At 39.3% G+C, this 25,411-nt stretch overlaps 1 protein-coding gene across 9 annotated transcripts in view; it reads left to right on the forward strand.

Moving 5' to 3' along the window:
* SCMH1 (Scm polycomb group protein homolog 1) overlaps positions 1 to 25,411 on the forward strand; it is a 167,455-nt gene that overhangs the window by 93,692 nt on the left and 48,352 nt on the right. For 8 of the 9 annotated variants that reach the window (XM_066269491.1, XM_066269489.1, XM_066269494.1 and 5 more), the window contains 2 exons: positions 13,517 to 13,605; positions 18,286 to 18,529. In XM_066269491.1, coding sequence (XP_066125588.1) covers positions 13,517 to 13,605; positions 18,286 to 18,529 — 333 coding nt within the window. Of the gene's footprint in view, positions 1 to 6,806; positions 6,853 to 13,516; positions 13,606 to 18,285; positions 18,530 to 25,411 lie in introns of all 9 variants that reach the window. The other variant, XM_066269498.1, reaches the window with a different exon arrangement.

Consider the following 25,411-nt stretch of genomic DNA (forward strand, 5'->3'; position numbering starts at 1 on the left):
TTTTACTTTTATTTAATTGTAATGTAAAGCTTAAAAACCTATGTGGCTGGCGGCTACTGTACTAGATGGTGCTGTTCTAGAGCATAAAAAAAGTAGGAAAACATCTAAATACTTTTTCTGAGGCAGATAGAACTTTGATATCTAAATTTGATTTAAACGTGTGTGTGTGCACGCAAACACACACAGAGTCATGTATGAATGTTATAAAAATCTTAAATAAAATGTTAGGAACTAGAATTCAACATACAAAGTAATTAATTCATCATGGCAAAGTAAAGTGTTTATTTTTTCTGGTATTGAAAAGAAGACTAGAAAAGTCATTAAGATAAAGAAGAAAGTCATATGAACTTTCTTCAAAATTTCAACAAAATTCAGCACACTACTAAGGACTCACATTTCCCAGTTTCAAAATTTTTACTGCAAAGCCATAGTACTTAGGACATTGTGAAACTGACATAAAGATAGACATAGAGATCAGTGGATTAGATTTGAGGGTTCAGAAATAAACCCATGCATTTATGCTCAATTGATTTTTGACAAAAGTACCAAAACAAGTAAGTGGGGTTTTCAGTAACTGATGGAGAGAAAACTAGATCCACAAGCATAGAATTGAAGTTGGGTCCTATATTCATACTGTATATAAAAATTAACTTCAACTAGACGATAGACAAAAATGTAAGAGTTAAAATTATAAAACTCTTAAAAGAAAACATAGGCCTGATCTGTGGTGGCGCAGTGGATAAAGCGTCGACCTGGAGATGCTGAGGTCGCCGGTTCGAAACCCTGGGCTTGCCTGGTCAAGGCACATATGGGAGTTGATGCTTCCAGCTCCTCCCCCCTTCTCTCTCTCTGTCTCTCCTCTCTCTCTCTCTCTCTCTCTCTCTCTCTCTCTCTCTCTCTCTATGTCTCTTCCTCTCCTCTCTAAAAAATGAATAAATAAATAAATAAATTAAAAAAAAAAAAGAAAACATAGGAGTAAATCTAGGATTAGGCAGTAATTTCTTAGATATGGCACCAAAAGCACAAAGAACAGAAGAATAACTAAGTAGACTAGACCTCATCAAAATTAAAAGCTTTTGTGGTTTTAAATACACTAGCAGGAAAGTGAAAAGTTATACAACACAATGGGAGAAAATAGGCAAATTCATAACGGCAGAAAGTGAATGAGTGATTTCCAGGCACTGGGATGAAGGAAGAAATGGAGTGGCTGCTAATAGGTATGTGGTTTCTTTTTGGAGGTGAGATGAAATATTCTAAAATGAGATAGAATGACCTTTGTACAACTCTAAAAATATCACTGGATCATATACTTAAAAGGATAAATTTTATGGGATGTGAGTTATATCAATAAAGCTATTTTTTTAAATCACATATCTGACTCAACAAACAGTGTTGGGAAAACTAGTTATCCCCATGCAAAAAATGAAGTTGGACCTTTACCCTGCACTATATATAATTATTAACTCAAAAATGGGTCAAAGGCAAAAATGTTGGCCCTAAAACTTAGAAAACTCTTAGAAGAGAACATAGGGGAAAATCTTTATGACCCTGGATTTGGCACTGATTTCATTCATGAGAATGACAACGAAAGCACAGGCAACAACAATAAAAACAATAGTTAAATCAGACTGCATCAAAATTAAAAACTTTTCTTCATCAAAAGACACTATCAACAAAGTTAAAAGGGAACTCACACAATGGGAGAAAATATTTGCAAATTATATATCTGTAAGGGGTTAATGTCCAAAATATATATACTTTTAAAAACTCTTTCAACACAAAACAAAAACAATACTGATATAAAAATAGGCAAAGAGCCTGACCAGGTGGTGGCGCAGTGGATAGAGCGTCGGACTGGGATGCAGAAGGACCCAGGTTTAAGACCCCGAGGTCCCTGGCTTGAGCGCGGGCTCATCTGGCTTGAGCAAAGAGCTCACCAGCTTAGACCCAAGGTCGCTGGCTCCAGCAGGGGGTTGCTCGGTCTGCTGAAGGCCCGTGGTCAGGGCACATGTGAGAAAGCAATCAATGAACAACTAAGAAGTCGCAACGCGCAACGAGAAACTGATGATTGATGCTTCTCATCTCTCTCCGTTCCTGTCTGTCTGTCCCTGTCTATCTCTGCCTCTGTAAAAAAAAATAGGCAAAGAACTTGAGTAGATATATCTCTAAAGAAAATATACATCTAAAGAAGGTATATATCTGATAAGGGGTTAATATCCAAAATTTATAAAGAACTTACACAACACCAAAAAAATAACCAAACAAAAAACAATGCAATTTAAAAATGGAAAAGGACCTGAATAGGCACTTCTCCAAAGAGGATATACAGGTGGCCAGTAGACATATGAAAAGATGCTCAATGTCACTAATCATCAGAGAAATGCAAATTGAAACTACAGTGAGATATCACTTCACACCTGTCAGAATGACTATCATCAGTAAATCAATAAACAAGTATTGGTGAGGATGTGAAGAAGAGGGAACTGCTGTGCACTGATGGTGGGAGTGTAGAATGCTACATCTACTCTGGAAAGCAGTGTGGAGTTTCCTCAAAAAAATTAAAAATGTAACTGCCTTATGACCCAGTGATTCCACTTCTGAGAACATATCCAAAGAAACCTGAAACACTAATTCCAAATAATATATGCATCCTTATGTTCATTGCAGTGTTCTTTTTTTTTTTTTTTTTTCATTTTTCTGAAGCTGGAAACAGGGAGAGACAGTCAGACAGACTCCCGCATGCACCCGACCGGGATCCACCCGGCACGCCCACCAGGGGCGACGCTCTGCCCACCAGGGGGCGATGCTCTGCCCATCCTGGGCATCGCCATGTTGCAACCAGAGCCACTCTAGCGCCTGGGGCAGAGGCCACAGAGCCATCCCCAGCGCCCGGGCTATCTTTGCTCCAATGGAGCCTTGGCTGCGGGAGGGGAAGAGAGAGACAGAGAGGGAAAGCGCGGCGGAGGGGTGGAGAAGCAAATGGGCGCTTCTCCTGTGTGCCCTGGCCGGGAATCGAACCCGGGTCCTCCGCACGCTAGGCCGACGCTCTACCGCTGAGCCAACCGGCCAGGGCCATTGCAGTGTTCTTTATAATAGTCAAGATTTGGAAGCTACCCAAGTGCTCATCAGTAGATGAGTGGGTAAAAAAGCTTTGGCACATTTACACAGTGGAATACTACTCAGCTGCAAAAAAAAAAGAAATCTTTTCTTTTGGGATGGCCAGTCAGAGAAAGACAAATACCATATGATTTCATTTAAATGTGGAATGTAATGAACAACAAACAAACAACACAGAAACAGACTCAGAGATACAGAATAACAGCTGTCAAGGGGGGGGGATTGGAGACTTGGGTGAAAAAGTTGAAGGGATTAAGCAAAAAAAATAAATGTCTTCATAAACACAGGCAATAGTATGGTGATTACAAGAGGGAAAGGGGGCGGGGGGCAGTAGAAGAGGGTAAAGGGAAGAAATAGCAACAGAAGAAAACTTGACTTTGGGTAATGAACACACAATACAATATTCAAATGATGGATTATAGAATTGTGCACCTGAAACCTGTATAATTTTATTAACTGATGTCACTCCAGTAAATTTAATAAAAAATTAAAAATAAAGAAAAAAAGTAAAATTAGAAAAGGAAAAGATGCTCAACATTGCTAATCATTAGGTTAATACAAATCAAAACTACAATGAAGAAGCACTTCAAACCCATTAGGATTGATGGCTATTATCAAACAAATAGAATAGTGTTGGTGAGGATGTGAAGAAATTGGAACTCTTGTGTATTGCTAAATGGGAATGTAAAATGGTTCAGCCACTATGGAAAACAATATAGCAGTTCCTCAAAAAGTTAAAAGTAGAATTACCGTATGATCCAGAAATTCCACTTTGGTGTATATAGGCAAAAGAATGAAAGCAGGGACTCAAGAAGATATCTGTAAACCTATGTTTAGCTGAATTATGTATGGTGTCCAAAATGTCAAAGCAACCCAAGTGTTTGTCGGTGGAAGAATGGGCAAACAAAATGTGGTATATGCAAACAATGGAATATTTTTCAGCCTTTAAAAGGAAGGAAGTTCAGAAATATGCCATATGTGGTTGAAGATATTATGCTAAGTGAAATAAGCCCATGACAAAGGACAAATATATAATTTCACTAATGAGGTACTTAATATGGAGCAATTCAAAAAGACAGAAAATATCATAGTAGTTGCCAGGAGCTGGGAGGAAAGATGGGAATGGAGGGTTATTGTTTAATAGGTACAGTGTTTCAGCCAGGGAAGATGAAAAAATTCTGGAGATGGATGATGGGAGGCACAACAGTGTAAATATGTTACTTGCTTCTGAGAAGGCAGAGAAATGTGTGTGTGTTTGTGTGCACACATATATAACATACAGGAAATTATATTTTTATATACTTACAGTTTTATAAAAATATCACAGGGATATTACACCAGAAAATAATGACAAGGTCACCTATTGAGAGTGTCTGAGAATATGGTAGAAATTTCAGGAATAAGAGTAACACTTGGAGAATATCTTTTTGACTTTTGAATTATGTAAATGGTTTACTTAATAAATAAAATTAAACCAAAAAGATGACCAAAGCATGTCCTAAAATTGATTATAAACAGAAAAATTGTATCAAATGGATATGATAACCACATTGAAAAAATAATTCAAATAACCTGAACACAGAACCTTCACAGTATATACTCTTAAAGGGGCATATTTTAAAGAAAAAGTGGAACTGCAAAGAAATTCTGACCTTTTTTTAATGTTAATGTTTTTGCCATAAACTGAAACTACTTTGTCTGTACAGAAGATAGAGCAGATGGATAAATAAGATTCAAACATGGAATGGGAAAGGAAGAAGAACCTTGCAGTATAGGATTTAAATTCGAGTTATCTGTATAAACTCTTTAAAGTTAAGATACCTTCAAATCATTCATATACAGGGATAGGCAAAAGTAGGTTTACTGTGCCATTGTGACATTCTTTTGAGTTAATAAAGGTATTGTAATAATCATAACCTGCATGTCTTTTTCCATATGAACAACTATAAACTTCCTTTTGCCCACTTCTATGTATTTGTGATATATATCATTTTTTTGTTCCAATTTCTTTTTTTTTGTTTTGTTTTGTTGTTGTTTTTTTTGTATTTTTCTGAAGCTGGAAACGGGGAGAGACAGTCAGACAGACTCCCGCATGCGCCTGACTGGGATCCACCCGGCACGCCCACCAGGGGCGACGCTCTGCCCACCAGGGGGCGATGCTCTGCCCCTCTGGGGCATCGCTCTGCCGCACCAGAGCCACTCCAGCGCCTGGGTCAGAGGCCAAGGAGCCATCCCCAGCGCCCAGGCCATCTTTGCTCCAATGGAGCCTCACCATGGGAGGGGAAGAGAGAGACAGAGAGGAAGGAGGGGGGGAGGAAGCAAATGGGCGCTTCTCCTATGTGCCCTGGCCGGGAATCGAACCCGGGTCCCCGCACGCCAGGCCGATGCTCCACCGCTGAGCCAACCGGCCAGGGCCTCCAATTTCTATTGAAAAGACCTAGAAGCAATCACACCTCAGAACAATGAGCACACCTTGATTTCAGTTTATAAATTCCATTCTCTACTACGGAATTAAACTCCTTGGAGAAATGGCTGATTCCAAGGCTGAGCAGAAGAGAAAATACAAGGTCACTGTGGAAAATCTTATGCCAGAAAGCAAAGAAGTCTCAAAGAATGATGAGAATATATCACATGGACACAGGAACCAACCTGAGGGGGTTCTTACTAACCAAACTTGAAGCAATATGAGTATCAAAAAGAATAATAAAAATAAAAGAACAGTGATAATAGCATCCATGGGTGCCTAATGACACACAAAGAAAAAAATCAAAAGATGCAGGAAAAGGTCTTCTTTACAGAACACCACCTAATAAATATAGATGGAATGGTAGAAAATTACCATTTTAATTAATTCAGGAAAGAAATAATCATTGAATGATGAAAACATAAGGTAAAAAAACTTATTGGAGAATAGAATATTTATAGTCTCTAAGTTCTTCCCACTGATATGTATTAATTACAAAGGGAAATTTCTGTAAGGAAATTTGTCAGTCACCCCTTAACAAGTGATCTAATTTGGTATCATCCATAATTTGACAAATTGACACGATGTGCCTCTTGAAGTAAGGCAGTGAGAAGTACTAAGCATCACTTGTGTAGTATTTATGTCAAAATTATTTAGCATGAATGTAATCATAAGGAAACAATCAGAAAAATTCTAAATTGTGGGACATTCTGTAAAACGGCTAGCCCAGTCTCTTCAAAAATATCAGTTTCATGAAAAACAAACAAAAGGCAACAGGGCTTTTATAGATTAAAGGCGTCTAAAGAAACATGACAACCAAATGCAATATGTGATTCCTTATCGGATCCTGTATTTAAAGAATTACACAGCTATAAAGAATATTTTGGGGACAATTGAGAATATTTTTAATAAAAATTTTTGGAGGTGGTTATATTCCAATATTAGAGGAGAAAATGTCCTTGTTTTGAGGGCAAATATACTGACATTTAGTGAAGTGTCATGATGTCTCCAACTTTCACATAGTTCAGAGAAAAAGATGTGTGTAGATATATGGAAAGAAACAAAATGTGGTGAAATGTTATTATTGAATCTAGGTGAAAGATACATAGTTTGTTCATATACTGTTTTTGCTACTTTTCTGTAGGTTTAAAATTTTTCAAAATAAAAAGTTTTAAATTATGAATATAATTATACATATATATGTGTGTGTGTTCATGTTCCCCAGGCCTCCTCTGGACCTCTCCCCAGAGTTGCTGAATCAGAATCTCTAGGTAATGGGGCTTGGGATTCTGCATGGTAAATGGCTCTCCCGAGACTCTAATGCAATTGGTCTATATGGGAAGCATTGCTCTAGAGGAGCATTCTTCTCCATTAAAATCTGGTATGGTTTGTGTGTGTGTGTGCATGTGTGTGTGTGTGCGTGTTCTGTTCACACAGGAACTTTAATTACTCCTTTGCAGAGTTCACTACTAGGGAATAAAGGCTGAAAGGCAGAATGAGCCACCAGTGAAGTTATCTCAATGCTACCAACCTTTTCCTCATATCCCCTTGCTTTACTGGCCTCTACTACTACTCAAGACTGTGTTTATTTCTTCTAAACAGGGCTATCTGGATCACTAGTTCTCAAACTTGACTGCCAGTTAGAATCATTTGGGGAACTCTTAAAATTTTTAGTGTGTAGGCCGTAGGTCAGGTAAATCAGGATTTCTGGGGTGCTACTGATGTATTCCCTAATGCTCCCAAGGGGTTCCAGTGTCCAAGTTTGAGAGTCACTGATCTAGAGCAGAAGTTGGCCTCTGGTGAGGCCACTAGCCAGGTATGTCGGAATCCTAGTATGGACTTCCTGCTCAGCAAACTTGATCACATGCTCTGGTGTATTTGTGGTACATTGACTTGGAAGGAACCCTTTGTATGTTCCTGATATAAAGGAACTGATCAGCCTTCTCATTTGCTAAGTAGCCTCCAGGGCCTGTTGATAAAAAGGGGGATTTTAAAAGGCACATATCTCATTTTCTGGTTATAGGAATTTGAACTGTTTATAGAAATGTGTGAGGGGGAAAAAACAAAATTTTAGAGAGAGATAACTTTATAAAGTTAATTTTTATAAAGTTTATTTTATAAAATGAACTTTTTTTCTGCAGCAAGACCCCTGGCATTGGGCAATACCAGAACCATCTGTACCTATGCCTATCTTAAGATTAGTCACAAGCCCAAGTCACCTGAATTAACTTGTGTTTGAGTCTGTACATGAGAGTGTAGCAGCAAAGGAGTAATAGAATCAGTGTAGCAGCAAAGGGGTAATAGAATCAGTGTAGCAGCAAAGAGATAATAGAATCTATCAGAACCTAAAGGAATCCTAACAGTCCTTCCCAAGTACAGTCCCTTCTTCCTCAGGGAAAGCAATTCATTCAATATCTCTCTTCCAGTTCCACTTCTTGTTTCTCTCAGCCTTGGGGTAACATTTAGATAGGCCACCAAAACTCATTTTGGAAGCACTACTTTAATTCAGTGTCCTCATCTGACAAATACAGAAACAAGGAAAGGGAAATGAGTGAGGGGCGTATTTCTGTATATATATTTGTATGTGTACATGTATTTAAAGCTCCTCTGGGAGGAAGGAATAAATTGGGAGTGACATGGGTTCATCTTGACAGCTGAAAGTCTAAAAACTTCACGATGCTTGGTATTGTTATATGGAACAATGGCAGGGTGGGGAATAGGACACGTGGTTCCTGTTGTGAGTGATGTTCTTTTACCTGCCACCAGAGGGCCTGAACTAGGATTAGATGCTGGACCTGTTGATCTATTGTACATTTAAATCCAGAGTCTCATCAGGTCACTGTTAAGTTTGAACAGGTAGACCCTAACCTATTCAGTTGTCCACCATCTTGGGAGCACCTGGAAGCTCATTTTAACTGGTTCCATATCAATATTTATTTATTTTTTTTTTTGTATTTTTCTGAAGCTGGAAACGGGGAGAGACAGTCAGACAGACTCCCGCATGCGCCCGGCCACCAGGGGCGAAGCTCTGCCCACCAGGGGGCGATGCTCTGCCCCTCCGGGGGGGGGGTCGCTCTGCCGCGACCAGAGCCACTCTAGCGCCTGGGGCAGAGGCCAAGGCGCCATCCCCAGCGCCTGGGCCATCTTTGCTCCAATGGAGCCTTGGCTGTGGGAGGGGAAGAGAGAGACAGAGAGGAATGGGGGGGTGGAGAAGCAAATGGGCGCTTCTCCTATGTGCCCTGGCCGGGAATCGAACCCGGGTCCCCCCGCACGCCAGGCCGACGCTCTACCGCTGAGCCAACCAGCCAGGGCCCAATATTTATTTTTAAGGTAAGCACAGAACAAATCCAGCATGCCTAGGTTTAGAATTAAAGAGACCTGCCTTTGTAATATTTGCTTAGCCACTCACTAGTTTAGTTGTATGGCCACTGATTAGTTGCTTTACTTTGACTTTTAATCTTGAGTTTCAGTTGCCTCGTGTGCCAAGTCATGAATAAACTCTGCCGCACATGGTTTTTATGAGAATTAAATGGAGTAACATGATAAAGCATCCATCAATTCCTGGCACCCATTCAATAAGTGGAGATTTTTTTCTTTGTTCAATAAAACTCTGATGGAGCTTATATTCTAGTTGGAAAATACATACACGTTACAAGGAATAAAAGAAAAATTCAGGCAATGATAAAAGCTAAATAGAAGGGTGTGGGATTTAGGAGACTATTTTAGATAGGGTAGTCTAGGAATGCCTCTCTGAGGAGCTGAGATTTCAGCAAAGAACTAATTATTAAATATTTGAGGAAAGGGAAGGGTGTTTACGGCAGAGGGACTCAGCTTGGTGTGTTTGAGGAACACAAAGACCAGTGCCTGTGGGACAGGTGAGGGATAGGAGATGTTAGGAGAACTAAGTTCCATATCACATAATTTTAGTTACCATGCATAAAGAGTTTAGATTTATTTTGTGTTATAGGATATGAGTGTAATAGTGTGATCTGATTTATGTTTGAAATAATATGAACTTATTCTGGCTGCTATGTGGAGAACGGTCAATAGGAGGCAAAAGTAGAAGCTGACAGGTTATAAGGCTATTGCAGCAATCTGGGAAAAGCCTGACTGTGTTAGATGACAGTGGTTTGAGTTAGGATATATGAGATGAAAGAGCCTTAAAGACTTGTTGATTAATTATATTTGAGAGGTAATAGCAAGGAAGGAATCAAGAGTGAATTAGTATGGGCTTTTTGGTCTCAGCACCTGAATTTAATAAGAGGTGCCATTAACTGAGTTGAGGTGACTAGAGGAAAGAACCATCTTTCCATGAGAATGGTTTCAAAAGAAACTAGCTTTTCAATGAGAGAGAGAAAGATTGATTGGAGGGGGAGGCAGAGTCAAGAGTTCTGTTTTAGACTTATTTTTCTCGAGAACTTTTGGCATCCATGCAGAGTTACAGAATAAGGCAGTTGGAAATACGTGCATGAAACTCGGGGCAGAGGTTTGGGCTGGAGATATAAATTGGCAGTCATTATTTGACAGGAAAAGAGTAGGGACCAAGAAATGGCCAGGTGCTGAGGTACTTCCCCCTTCAGAGGTTAGGATTTCTTACCCACCTGTCCTTTCCTTACAAGCATCCCAGACCATTGTTTAATTTGAGGAGACCTTCAGGTTGTTTTTATTCTTCTCTTACTGCTTTTACAAACTGATGACTTTAACTTTTTTTTTTACCAAGAGAGACTCTACAGAAAGACTGAAGGGTGAAGTATTTGAAGATACTGATGTGATGATTAATAATGAAGGCACTAGAGACTGAGGAGTTGGGTTTAAATCGTGCCTCTTGGATATTTCACTGAGCAAAATTGTAACCTTAAATATTGTACTTAATTTCTCTAACCTCAGTCTTTTCGCTATTAAAAATTATATCGAAACAACCAAAAAGCCCATTAATAGATGACTGGATAAAGAAGATGTGGCACATATACACTATGGAATACTACTCAGCCATAAGAAATGATGACATCGGATCATTTACAGCAAAATGGTGGGATCTTGATAACATTGTACGAAGTGAAATAAGTAAATCAGAAAAAACCAGGAACTGCATTATTCCATACGTAGTTGGGACATAAAAGTGAGACTAAGAGACATTGATAAGAGTGTGGTGGTTACGGGGGGAGGGGGGAGAGGGAGAGGGAAAGGGGGAGGGGGAGGGGCACAAAGAAAACTAGATAGAAGGTGACAGAGGACAATCTGACTTTGGGTGATGGGTATGCAACATAATTGAACAACAAGATAACCTGGACATGTTATCTTTGAATATATGTATCCTGATTTATTGATGTCGCCCCATTAAAAAAATAAAATTATTAAAAAAAATTATAGCCAGCATTTATCTAATACTTACTATATACCAGGCAGAATTTTAAGTTCATCGTGTGTATTAATCCTTAAAACAACCCACCGAGGTAGTTACTGTTCTTACTGTTGAGAAAACTGAAGCCAGAGAGAGGCTGTAATTTACAGGTAACATACCAGGTGTCAGGCTCCATGTAAATGGAGGCAACCTGACTCCAGAACCAGTGCTCCTTGTCATGTATCGACTTCATAGAATTGTGTTATAATTATTGATAATATGCTCTAAGTTTGGCTTACGTCAGCCCTTTCTTGACCTAAGAAGGTTGTTTTCCCCACACACAGAATATGCCTGAACCTGATTTCTGGAGAAATTTAATTTTTTTTCTTTTGATCATAGTTAAAGAAAGAATGGTAGTCAAGACTCTTTGGGCTATGAGTGCAAAAAAAAAAAAAAAAAAAAAAGGAAAACAACTCAAACCAAGTTAGAGGGCGGTAAAGGAGGAGACAGGAATTACTGACTTGTATAACCAAGAAGCCTGAGGCCTGGTGCACAGTGTGTCTGGACACAGGGTTTTAAACACTCATGTCTCTCCATCACTTGCTTACTTTGGCTTTATTCTCAGTTTTGTTCTTTGTGTAGCAGTGCCAAATCTCCAAACATCTTCCTAGCCATGATCGCAGAAAAAGAAAGACTCTCTCCTCCAATATGCATATCATATCAGAGAACGGTTGACCCAACCTGGGATGTATATGCACACTCTTGGTCTAGGGCCCTGGTCAGCAAACTGCAGCTCGCGAGCTTCATGCGGCTCTTTGGCCCCTTGCGTGTGGCTCTTCCACAAAATACCACGTGCAGGTGCTACCTTGATAAGGAATGTACCTACCTATATAGTTGAGGTTTAAAAAAGTTGGCTCTCAAAAGAAATTTCAATCGTCGTACTGTTGATATTTGGCTCTGTTGACTGATGAGTTTGCCGACCACTGGAGGGGAATCTAGTGCTCTTAAATGCCATGATTATCATTCTGTGGTTTGTTAGGTAGAACCATGTGACAGACATTTCCAACAAATCACATAGAATTAGTATAGATTTTTTTTCCAAAAGGAAAATATAGCTAGATAAGCAAAAACATAAGTGATGGCAGTTTTAGATTAAGTAATAAGAGCATCCATATTGCTGTTGCCATTACTGATGTGAATGCACTATCATAAGAAATCTCCTAGAGTTGGGAAGCTTGGCTTAGCCTACCCAGCTTTGAGACTAAAAGTTTAAATCATAGTTCCATTTTTTTCTCTCTTCTCACTTCTTCCCCATTAATTTAATTATAGTTATTAATTAATACTTAACCCCCAAAGCCGATTCTTCCTTCTTCGTTTTATCTACACACTGATAGTTTAACATAATGGTTAAGAGTGTGGGCTCCAGGGCCAGGTAGCCTGGGTTTCATGTCTTTGTCATTTGCTCACTTTGAAATCTTAAGCAATTTATACCTCTTTTCTCATCCACAAAATGAGGATAATACCTACCTCACGGGGTTGTCCTGATGATCAGATAGCCAGTGGAAAGTGACTGGCACAGTGTCTGGCACACAGTAGAGAGTTCAATCATATCAGATTCTATTGTAATTCCCAGTTCTTGAGCTTTGGTGCAGCCTGTCCATTCTTTTGTCAGAAATGGGAAAGCTGAGGTAAATGGAGAGATTGTCAGAAAAGCACTAAATTTTAGTGTCTCAGGAGAGAGTTGAAGCCAAATTGAAAGAAGTACTTGGAGCTTTTTTCCACTAATTGGAAGACCTAATTACAATAACGATCTTATTTTTAAAATTTATTAATTGAATGATACATTGTTACTGACTTTTCCTTACTGGATGACAGTGGACTATGAACCTCTGTAGGCTTTTTACTTTTTTTGTAAAATAGATATTTTGGGATAGGATGATCCCTTTCACCTTCATCATTACCTGATTTTTAGTTAAGTAAAAACAGATATCAAAAAGTGTTTTGTACTTGGTATGCGTGCGTGTGTGTGTGTGTGTGTGTGTGTAAGAGAAGTGCCAGAGAGCACACACTAAAGTGAGAAAGCAAGAAAAAGAGTGATACAGTGAGTTATATTGCAATAAACCAAACAGATTTACTTGTATATTGGGTTTTTCAGTTGACATATTCGGTTTCTTCTCAAGAGATTATTAAAAAGAATAACTTTCACACTCTGCTGTCTAGACCATTTCTAAGCATTTGTTAAACCTATCTCACATCTAATTTGAATTTTTCAAGGAAAACTTTCTAGGCGCTATGATACACAATCTAATACCTGTCTTGGAGTCAGGACACTTGGTTGGGGACCTTTCTCCACTACTTACTCTGCAACATTACACTTGGGCAGGTTACATTCCCTCTTTGTGCCTCATTTGCTCATCTGTCTAATGAGGCATTTCTTCTATTTAACCTTTAAGTCCTTTCCTAACAGTCTATGATTCTGTAACTTATCACAGTATAGGTTGTGGAGGACTAGCTGGATTCCAAAGGGGAAACTTGATATTGCCATTCCCTTTGAAACATATTTTTTTATCTGTTGCCTATTATATTTGCTGCAGGATTTCGCCTGAATGCCTCCTCTTGGCCCATGTTCCTTTTGAAGACACTAAATGGAGCAGAAATGGCTCCCGTCAGGATTTTCCACAAGGTACAGTGTCCCTCAGATATCACCAACTCCAAGCTGCTTACAGTCAAATGCTTACGTTCTTTCAGTTCCTGAACCTCTGATGTCTACATTAAACCAACCGGCCAGTGCCTAAAACCCTATTTTTAAAAGACAGATTTGAGAAGAAGAAAAAAATTGAACTTCTGTAAATGAAACTTAACCATTAAAATAAAAAATTAAGCCCTGGCTGGTTGGCTCAGTGGTAGAGCGTTGGCCCAGTGTGTAGATGTCCTGAGTTCAATTCCTAGTCAGGGCACACAGGAGAGGCAACCATCTGCTTCTCCTCCCACCCCACACATCTCTCCTTCTCTCTCTCTGTCTCTCTTCCTCTCCTGCAGCATGGCTCGATTGATTCGAGCATGTTGGCCTTGGGCACTGAGGATGGCTCCATCGAGCCTGCACCTCAAGTGCTAAAAGGAGTTCTCAGTTGCATCAGCCCTAGTTGGGGGTCATGCAGGAGTCTGTCTCTATTTCCCCTACTCTTACTTTAAAAATATCATAGTATAACTAAAGTCAAAAGAAAATATCTGAGCAAGTAATCAGACAGAATACCTTCAAAAGGATTAGACTGAAAGCATTTTTTTGAAGAAAATTAAATTTAATGGGGTGACATTGATCACTAAGAGTACATAAGTTTCAGGTGAACTGTTGATTATGTTGTGTGCCCGTCACCCAAAGTCAAATCATTTTCTGTCACCATATATGTATTTGTCCCTCTTTACTCCCCTCCTTCCACCCTCTTCGCCACAAACACAATATTTCTTGACAGCAGCAGTTCAAGCCAAAGATAATAGAATAATATCTCAAAAGTTCTTAGAAAAAAATAGTTGTCCACTTAGGATTTTATATTGAGTTAGAATATTATTTCTGAGTAAATATAAAGTCAAGACATTTTTAAACAAACTAATATAAGTAGATGTTAACTTACCTGCTGAAAGAACAACTGAAGAACATATTTCAGGAAGAAGATAATCGAACCCAGAAAGGAAGAAATGAGATGCAAGAAATAGTGGCGAGCCTGACCAGGCGGTGGCGCAGTGGATAGAGCGTTGGACTGGGATGCGGAAGTACCCAGGTTCGAGACCCCCAAGTCACCAGCTTGAGCGCGGGCTCATCTGGTTTGAGCAAAAAGCTCACCAGCTTGAACCCAAGGTCACTGGCTTGAGCAAGGGGTTACTCGGTCTGCTGAAGGTCTGCTGAAGGTCCGCAGTCAAGGCACATATGAGAAAGCAATCAATGAACAACTAAGATGGTGTAACGCGCAACGAAAAACTGATGATTGATGCTTCTCATTTCTCTCCGTTCCTGTCTGTCCCTGTCTATCCCTCTCTCTGACTTTAAAAAAAAAAAAAGAAGAAGAAATAGTAGCGAGGAAAGACTGGTTAATATGTGGGTAAATCTAATCAACTATTTTCTATAACTGTATAACCCAATTATAATAACAAAAGTGGATAGTTCTTAGTATAGCAGTGTAAAACTAAATTATCAAACACCTGTTAACTCAGGTGTAATTAAAATATTCTAGCCTGACCTATGATGGTGCAGTGGATAAAACATAGACCTGGAATGCTTTGAGGTTTTGAGGGCACCAGTTCAAAACCCTGGGCTTGCCTGGTCAAGGCACATACAGGAAGCAACTGCTATGAGTTAATGCTTACTGCTTCTCCCCCCTCCCCCTGCCTCTAAAAATCAGTAAATAGGAAAAAATATTCTAAAGCTCTAGTATAGTTTGTGACTAGAGATAAAGATGAGTTTTAGACTCACTTATGGCAACTATACAGTTACAATCTTAAGGGGATCCACTGAAAGATTATAAACAGAATGGTTAACACCGAATCAATGAAGGGAGAAGGGAAGAAAATTCAGTCCATTGTCAAGGATAAAAAAAGAATTCTTTTTTTTTTTTTTTTTTGTATTTTTCTGAAGCTGGAAACGGGGAGAGACAGTCAGACAGACTCCCGCATGCACCCGACTGGGATCCACCCGGCACGCCCACCAGGGGTGACACTCTGCCCACCAGGGGGCGATGCTCTGCCCCTCCGGGGCGTCGCTCCATTGCGACCAGAGCCACTCTAGCACCTGGGGCAGAGGCCAAGGAGCCATCTCCAGCGCCCGAGCCATCCTTACTCCAATGGAGCCTCGCTGCAGGAGGGGAAGAGAGAGACAGATAGGAAGGAGAGGGGGAGGGGTGGAGGAGCAGATGGGCGCTTCTCCTGTGTGCCCTGGCCGGGAATTGAACCCGGGACTTCTGCACACCAGGCTGACGCTCTACCACTGAGCCAACCGGCCAGGGCAAAAAAAGAATCTTAACAATTAAGTAAAATAGAAATGTAGGCACTATAATAATTATAATAAATTTAAATATATCACAAGAAATTAGACATAGATTAAATTGTTTTTAAATGTAGCTACATGCTATTTACAAAAGACCCTGATAAAATATGTCACAAAAATGTTGAAGGTAAAAGAACATAAGAGATATACCAGGCAAATCTTTATCAAGATAAAGCTGGTGTTAACTATCCTAAAATCAGACAAAAGGAGACTTTGAGGCTATAAAGCATTTGAAGAGGTCTCTATCTAATGATAAAAAAAGTACAGTTCACCAAAGAAATAAAAGGTATAAATATACGTAGCCCTAAAAAAAATAGCCTCCAAGTATATAAAATAAAATTTGACAGAATTACATGGAAAAATGGAAAAATCCACAATCATTAGCAGATACTTTAATATGCATCTGTGAGTAATGGATAAATCAAGCAGAGAAAAAATTTGGTGAATCAGTCAACATAAACTAATCAGGATTAAATTAGTTGATCAATTTGTAAAAATCAATTGCATTCTTTTTTTAATGTTTTACTTATTCATTTTAGAGAGGAGAGAGAGAGAGAGAGAAAGGGGGGAGGAGCAGGAAGCATCTACTCCCATATGTGCCTTGACCAGACAAGTGCAGAGTTTTGAACCGGCGACCTCAGCGTTCCAGGTCGACGCTTTATCCACTGCGCCACCACAGGTCAGGCCCAGTTGCATTCTTAACAAATGATTTGAAAATAAAAATTTTTAAATATATATTTATGATAGCAATAAACTTATAAAGCACCAGGAAAATGTTAGTAAAAAGCATGAGGTTTTTTTATAGAGTAAATTTTAACATGTATATTAAAGAAGAAATTCCTATTAAAGAATACTTAACAAATGGAAAATGCCATCATATTCATGGATAGGAAGGTTCAATATTATACATACAAGACTTATTTTTTCCCAAATTAGTCTATAAATTTATTGGGATTCCAATCAAAATCCTAATAGGGTTTTCTTTGGAAATTGAAAAGCTGATTCTAAAATTCATACAAAAGGTCAAGGAGAAAGAATAGCCAAAACAATATAAAGAATGACAAAATAGGGGGACTTTTCATTAATATGACTATGCTATTGATCTTGGATCAGACAGTAAAATCAGTCTAACAGAATAGAGTATTATATACTTTTTTGTAAACTATCTATGCAATTATATTGCAAATCAGCAGGAGTGGGGAGAGAGGGAGACTGCTAGAGAGAGTATACAATGTTGCAACCATTTTAGAGAGCAGTTTAACAATATTTAATAAAGCAGATATGGATATCTATCCTAGTCTAACCCAATAATTTTACTCCTAAGTATATATCCTATAGAAACCTTCCCACATGTGTACAGAGGAACAAGTGCAAAACAGTCATTAATAGTCTTTTGAAATATCGAACAGTTGCAAAAACCTTAAATGTCTATCAGAAGAATGAATAAATTGTGATATTTATATATAATGGAATACTATTAACAGTTAAAATGAACTGGAGCTAAATTTATCAAGATGGATAAATTTCAAAACATAATATTGAACAAAGAAACAATTTATACAATTATATGTACAAAATAATACCATTATATAAAAAATTAAAATATGCAAATAGTATGTACATATATAGTAAAATATAAAAACATGCATGGGAATAGGGTAAGGGATGGGCATGAAAGGGCGTTCAACTTTATCTTTTACCTTCTACATCTTTAAAAAATAGGCCCTGGCCGGTTGGCTCAGCGGTAGAGCGTCGGCCTGGCGTGCAGGGGACCCGGGTTCGATTCCCAGCCAGGGCACATAGGAGAAGCACCCATTTGCTTCTCCACCTCCGCCCCCTCCTTCCTCTCTGTCTCTCTCTTCCCCTCCCGCAGCCAAGGCTCCATTGGAGCAAAGATGGCCCAGGCCCTGGGGATGGCTCCTTGGCCTCTGCCCCAGGCGCTAGAGTGCCTCTGGTCGCAGCAGAGCGACGCCCTGGAGGGGCAGAGCGTCGCCCCTGGTGGGCATGCTGGGTGGATCCCGGTCGGGCGCATGTGGGATTCCGTCTGACTGTCTCTCCCCGTTTCCAGCTTCAGAAAAAAAAAAAACCAAAAAACAAATAAATAAATAAATAAATAAAAAATAAAAAATACTGAAGCAAAGATACCACAATGTTAAGATTAACAAATACTTTAGTATTTTTTAAAATTAATTTAAAAGGAAGACTAAATCTCCATTGTAAATCTTACAGAGCAGTCCCTTTTTAATCATTCAAATAAAGTACCAGTCTTTGCGCATACATAGTCTCTCTCTTTGTGCCTAGGTCTATATATTTCTGTTTCTCATCTAGGAACCACCATCACCTTCTCACAACTTCTTCAAAATGGGAATGAAGCTAGAAGCTGTGGACAGGAAGAACCCTCATTTCATTTGCCCAGCCACTATTGGGGAGGTGCGGGGCTCAGAGGTGCTTGTCACTTTTGATGGGTGGCGAGGGGCCTTTGACTACTGGTGCCGCTTTGACTCCAGGGACATCTTCCCTGTGGGCTGGTGTTCCTTGACTGGAGACAACCTGCAGCCGCCTGGCACTAAAGGTAAAAAGTCCCATTATGAGCTCTCGAAATCAGGACCCAAATTGATGATAATGGAGGTTACCTAGATTTCTCATGGTTCGCATATCTCTCTCCATCAATAAACCTCACTAGTAGGCAGAGGAGCAGCTGAGGCCAGCAACTTAGGTGAAAAACAAAGTCTACCCAAGAGTAATCAGAAACAGTAAGAATGAAATGTCAATGAAAGTAGGCATGGAGTTTGTGATAAAGTAAAAATTCCTTTCTCTAAATATCTTAGTTTATTCTCAGGCAGCTGTCTCCTCATCTCTCTTACTTTTGTTTGTAACCCATTTTAGAGTTTGAGTAGTGTAATTCTCAAGATGCACGTCTTCCTCAGGACATAGGGGCTTTTGTGAGCTGAAATAGCATTGTACTATAAAAATACTTGATAAGTACTGTAGCAAAATGGAAAAAGTCTGGGCTTTGAAGTAAGTTAGACTTAGGTTTGAGTTCCAGCTCTGGCTTTTACCCGCTGTGTGGCTCTGGTCAGTTAGTTTACCTCACTAACCTCAGATTCTTCATCTATAAAAGAATACCTACTTCCTAAAGTTAATGTTGGAGTAAATGAGATTACATGGGTAAATTGCTTATATATTATCTGGCACATATCAAGTGCTAAACAATTTTTTATTGTATTATTGCCGCTATTATAGTTGTTACATATACTGTATTATTATAATTATGCTATATTATAATATGCTATACTATCATTATTATAAAACTATTATTATAAAAATAACCACTACCAATGAGAGAATATATATAAAGTGGTAGAATAGTACCACAGAGTAATTGAATAGTGACTGATATTTCTAATGATGATAATGTTGGAGATTCCCTAGGATAGAGTTTGAGATAGTTGCTCTTAATAAAGGGAATAATATTACTCTGATCCTCTTAAATCTAAAAGTAGTGATAAGTCTGAGGGATAGAAAGACATCCTTCCTGTTATCTGTGGATATCTTCTAAGCCAGGGGTCCCCAAACTACAGCCCACGGGCCGCATGCGGCCCCCTGAGGCCATTTATCCGGCCCCCGCCGCACTTCCGGAAGGGGCACCTCTTTCATTGGTGGTCAGTGAGAGGAGCATAGTTCTTATTGAAATACTGGTCAGTTTGTTGATTTAAATTTACTTGTTCTTTATTTTAAATATTGTATTTGTTCCTGTTTTGTTTTTTTACTTTAGAATAAGGTATGTGCAGTGTTCATAGGGATTTGGTCATAGTTGTTTTTTTTTTATAGTCCGGCCCTCCAATGGTCTGAGGGACAGTGAACTGGCCCCTGTGTAAAAAGTTTGGGGACCCCTGTTCTAAACCTTTATTGAATCATTGAATTAGCCAACTATTTCTTGAGCACCTGATTTTGAACCAAGCTGAAGATAATAGCAGTTACAAAGATGAACCACATTCCTGCCCTCATGGGACTTCCATTCTACTGGGATGAAATAGTAAACATTTAAATCAAGAAATAAACAAGGTGATTTCAGATATACAATTTCTCGTAAGAAAATAAAGTATGATAAGATAGTGACAGTAAGTGTGGTTGTGAAAGAATGTTTTTGTTTATTTAAAAGCTTCATTGAAGTATAAAGTAAAATAAAAGGCAAATATTCAAAGGATACAATTTGAGAAGTTTTGACAGATGTAGGCATCATAAAACCATTTCTGCAATCAAGATAATGAATATATCCATCATCCCCCAAAATGTCCTATCCTCTTTGTGGAGGGGGAGCTTCTTTAGATACACTGTCTTTTAAAGAAAGTTTGTCTGAAAAGGTTTGAACTGAATGATGAGAAGGAGCCATTCAAGGAAAGAATTCCAAGCAGGCAGTTCCACTCATGAGTATATACCCAAGAGAATAGAAAACACGTCCACACAAAAATGTATCATGAATGTTCAAGGTAGCATTATTTATAATAGCCAAAAAATTGAAATAACCTAATATTTATCCTTTGATGATAGATAAAATATGGTATATCCATATGAAGTAGTATTTTTTAGTAAAAGGGAATGAAATACTAATATATACTACAACATACATGTATTTTAAAGATATTATGCTAAGTGTAAAAAGCCAGACACAAAAGACCACAGATCATATGATTACATTTATGTGAAATGTCCAGAATAGGCAAAAACAGAGATAAAAATAGATTAGTGGTTGTCATGGGCTGGAGAGGGAAGGGAATGACTGCTAATAGGTATGGGGTTTCTTTTTGAGATGATAAATATGTTCTAAAGTTAAATAGGGATGATGTTTACACAATTCTGAATTATACACATTAAAAAGGGTGAATTTTAGGGAATGTGAATTATATGTCAATAAAGTAGTTATTTAAAAAATCACTTGGAGCCTGACCAGGTGGTGGTGCAATGGATAGAGCATCAGACTGGGATGTGGAGGACCCAGGTTCAAGACCTCGAGGTCGCCAGCTTGAGCGCGGGCTCATCTGATTTAAGCAGGACTCACCAGCTTGAGCCCAAGGTCGCTAGCTCAAGCAAGGGGTCACTCGGTTTGCTGTAGCCCTCTGGTCAAGGCACATACAAGAAACCAATCAATGAACAACTAAGGAGCCACAATGAAGAATTGATGTTTCTCATCTCTCTCCCTTCCTGTCTGTCTGTTCCTATCTGTCCCTCTCTCTGACTCTCTCTGTTTCTGCCCCCCCCAAAAAAATGGGTTGCTCTGTGGGGAATGGGTTGTGCTGTGGTATATGTGCATAAGGAAGAGATAAGGGTGGCTTGGATTAAGTTGGTGGCAGGAGGGAGGGAACTTGAGATGGGACTGGGGGCTAAGAGATAGACATCTTGCATCAGGCAAGTGCTACTACTCCTCTGTATGCTTCAAGAAACAGATGCCCAGGGGTTGGTATGAGAAATCCATTGCCGTGTGGATGTGATAGTAGAGCCATTTTTGTTTACTTGAGACTAAAACAGGACAAGCCTGTTGATCTAGGCTATATTCAGTTAGGTTTATTTTCTCACTTTCTTGCCTAGAGAACTCTGTTATTTTGATTGATAAATCTCTTAACAGAAGTTAGGCAGTTCTCAAGAGCCAGAGAGCTGAGAGTCTTTGTGTCCAAGAATTGCTGGACATGCATTCCTTTCTGACTGCACACCATGCTGATAAGAAAGATGACTCACTATGTGGTTGATGCTTGCCGAGTTATTTGCTGACTGTTTTCCTCTCAATTCTTTGTGTCTCGGGAGATCTCAGATTGTTAACAGAGATGACCAGAAGGACCAGGCTCAGAAGGTAGAGAGACCTGTTTCCATTTGGCATCTCCAGCCCAGGTCCTTCAGTCATCATCCCAGCAGCCAGGTTGTTTCCTACCCTCAGTAGGTTCTGTAATGTAACTCTCAGTATTAGCTGAGCTTCAGCCATCCCAGTGGCCTGGCTAAGGAGCAAGTGATACAATGTGGAAAAAATGTGGTTACTCAATTCATTTCATAAAACAAGATGTTCTCTGTATGTGTAAGCTTACTCTCTTTCTAATCATACCATCTTCTCCTCCTTTTCTACCTTCTGGTGAAAAAATTGAAATAATATGAGATTGTTTCTTGCTTACATTAAGTAAGAAAAAATACTAATATTCACTTAATGTTCTTTTACACATGTTATTTCATTTTCTCTTCCTGGTTACACTGAACTGGATATAATTATTTTCAGATACATTTTTTTATGAAAAAAGTGAAGTTCAGAGGATTAAGCAACTTGATTTTGTTAGTATCCGAGTCTAGAGGGAGAGACCATGGAGCTCTCTCTTTCAGTGGGAGCAGCTGTCAGGGCCGTCTCTGATTCACACGGTCTTCATGCATGTCTCCCTCTACTCTTCCCATTCTTCTCAGGGCTCTCTTTAAAGCTTTATTTGAGACCCTGTATTTTGGCTTCCAGATCTGATACAAAATAGGAAAGAATCTGTGTAGAGTAATATCAGAGCATTGATCTAGGTTTAATCCTGACTGGACCACAAACTTGTTTTAAGTTTTTGAGCAAGTCATTCCAAATTTGAGAGGTTGAACTAGTTTCCTGATCTTGGGAATGGGCAACATGTGAGTCCTATGACTATCCTCTACTTCATTCCAGATCCCTCAGCTCTCCTTCCACCTTGTCCTGCCTCTACCCATACGGGGCTCTGCCTCTCTAAGGGGGCTCCTGCATGCCAGCTGTTTCTCCTTTGCTAAACCACATCCTTTTTAGCTTCTAAACTCCTGGGGCCAAGCCAACTTTGATGGACAGCAAATACCAAGCTTGCAATTAGTCCAGGGTATTTGGTCATAAAAGGCAGGTGTTTTTTTTTTTTTACCTCATCACTTTTTATCTGTGTGACCTAAAATTGAAACAGAGACGTGCATTACTTTTTAAATTTAAGAAGCCAAACAAAAAGTTCAATCCGTTTGGCATGTTAAAATTAAGGCTTCAACTATCATAATAATTCATTTAACTCCCCCTTGCTCTGATTTTAGGCTGGGCAAGCCAGTTTCATATTTTAGTTTGACTTTCTCTGTAATTTTACAACACTAAGAAAACATGAGATCCAAGCTACTTCATATTTGTATTTTTATTATAAATCTATTGCATTCTGGGTTATACATCAGCCTTTTGTGACTTCATGTATAGTGTAGGCTGGGTCTGGCTGCTTTCTATATGCTGTTACAACTATAGGAGTCTAATAGAAGTGCTGAGCAGCCAGGCCTCCTTTATAAGTCTACCCTTTCTACCTGTGGCATTGTGCAGAGAAAAAAAAAATCTGACTCATTACTGTGGTTAATGTGCAAGAATATCATCCTGGTCTGTAGAGTAAGAGTTGGATGCTTAAAAACAAAATTATCAGAATGTCTCTTCTCTTTTTTGCATGTGTGTGTGTGTGTGAAACATGTAAAAAGTGTTTCCCTTATGGATGGTCTCTTCCTGTTGTAAAACTACACTATATAAACAAGAGACTACACCATAATCACTATGAGATTCTAGGTCAGAAAGAGTGTTGGTTAAACTGTAATCCTAAACTATGCAAGGAAAAACTAGGGTAGAGGCAATAATAACACAACCAGGGCTAACCTGTAGGTCACAGCACATAGGTCAACTGATGGACTGTCTGATTTTCTTCAGCCGGCCATTCATTCAAGTTCTGTCAAGTCATGACTAAGTGCTGGTCACTGGATCAGTTGATAGGGATTCTGCTTTTAGAGTTTACAGTTTTTTTGTTTTTGTTTTTTTTATTTAGAAATAATTTTTTATTAATTTTTATGGGGTGACATCAATAAATCAGGGTACATATATTCAAAGAAAACATGTCCAGGTTATTTTGTCCTTCAGTTATGTTGCATACCCATCACCCAAAGACAGATTGTCCTCCGTCACCTTCTATCTAGTTTTCTTTGTGCCCCTCCTCCCCCCTTCCCCCTCCCTCCCTCCCCCTCCCCCGTAACCACCACACTCTTGTCCATGTCTCTTAGTCTCGTTTTTATGTCCCACCAATGTATGGAATCATGCAGTTCTTGGTTTTTTCTGATTTACTTAGTTCACTCTGTATAATGTTATCAAGATCCCACCATTTTGTTGTAAATGATCCAATGTCATCATTTCTTATGGCTGAGTAGCATATCCTAGTGTATATATGCCACATCTTCTTTATCCAGTCTTCTATTTTATTTTTTTTACAGTGATTAAAGCCTTTAAGCAAACTCTTGGCCAATACAGCAAGAATCCATAAAAGAGTAGTGTCCTTAACATGTTCACCAAGTCCAAAGTTGGCACCAACACCATTCCAGATCCCTGCAAATGCAACTCAACCCCAGTTCAGTCCGTTAGGAGCTGTCACAAGGAGCAGGAGTCCAGGAAAAGTCCACATCCAGGAAAAGTCCGCATGGCACTGGAATTGTCACAATTCTATACTTTTCAGCTCACGTCCAAGTCCCAATGACCACTGCTTCTAGCTGGTAATGATTCAGGTAGACTGGGAAAGCCATCTGCAGCATGTGTGGAGATGGAGCTTCTGTTCTCCTCTGCCTGGAGAGATGAGACCAGGGTGCTGTTCCCTGGAGCTCTGCAACTGTGGCTTGGTAAAGAGAACCTTGGGATACACTAAGCTGGGTGGCAAAGTTAAATTCATAATAGAAGTTGGCAAAAGAGGGAAAGAGCTCTAAATTAAGAGTAGGTCCCAGCCTGAAATATGAGTGGGGCATTGAGGTAGGAGGAATAAAGGAAACACTATATATTAAACAAAGTAGCAGAAAATAGGACTATCAACACCCACAACAGAGATCTTCGAGGGAAGAATAAAAAAAACCTAACTATTCAGACAAGACATAGTTAAGTGGCCCTTGTGCAAATGAGATCAGTTTACCTGCTTCTTGGAAGAAATACCCTAGGCTCGTCCACAGTGTCATAGATGGAGCCGACGGCCCTGGGCACCTTCAGCCTTCAGTGGCAAACCCCAGCATTCTGGGCAAGGTTAGGTCATAGGTGGCTGGAGCAGGGCTGGAAGAGACTGAACCCTCCCTTAGAGGAGCGAGGGGGAAGCCTACCTTCCAGTGTCCCTGTTTCCTCACAGCAGAGGCATGTAAGCCTGGCAGGCTTTAGTAGAGTTTACAGTTTTGTGAGTATAGATCAAAAGAGAATTATAACTTTGTAGTCATAAAGTTCAAAAGGGCCCCTACTCTAAATTTAAGGAGGATTGGAAGTTGGAGGTCAGGAAAGGCTTCCACACAAAATGACATCTAAGCGGAAACCTGAAGAAGAGGGAGGGAGAAAAAGAGTTCTAGTCTAGCAGAGGGAACAGATGAGTATAGAGGCCCGAGACTAAAAAAAAGAAAGATGTAGTTGAGGAAATAAAAAATGTTTAAATGACTAGCCTGCCGCGTG

Source organism: Saccopteryx bilineata, chromosome 3 (genome assembly GCF_036850765.1).
Source record: "Saccopteryx bilineata isolate mSacBil1 chromosome 3, mSacBil1_pri_phased_curated, whole genome shotgun sequence".
Lineage (NCBI taxonomy): Eukaryota > Metazoa > Chordata > Mammalia > Chiroptera > Emballonuridae > Saccopteryx > Saccopteryx bilineata.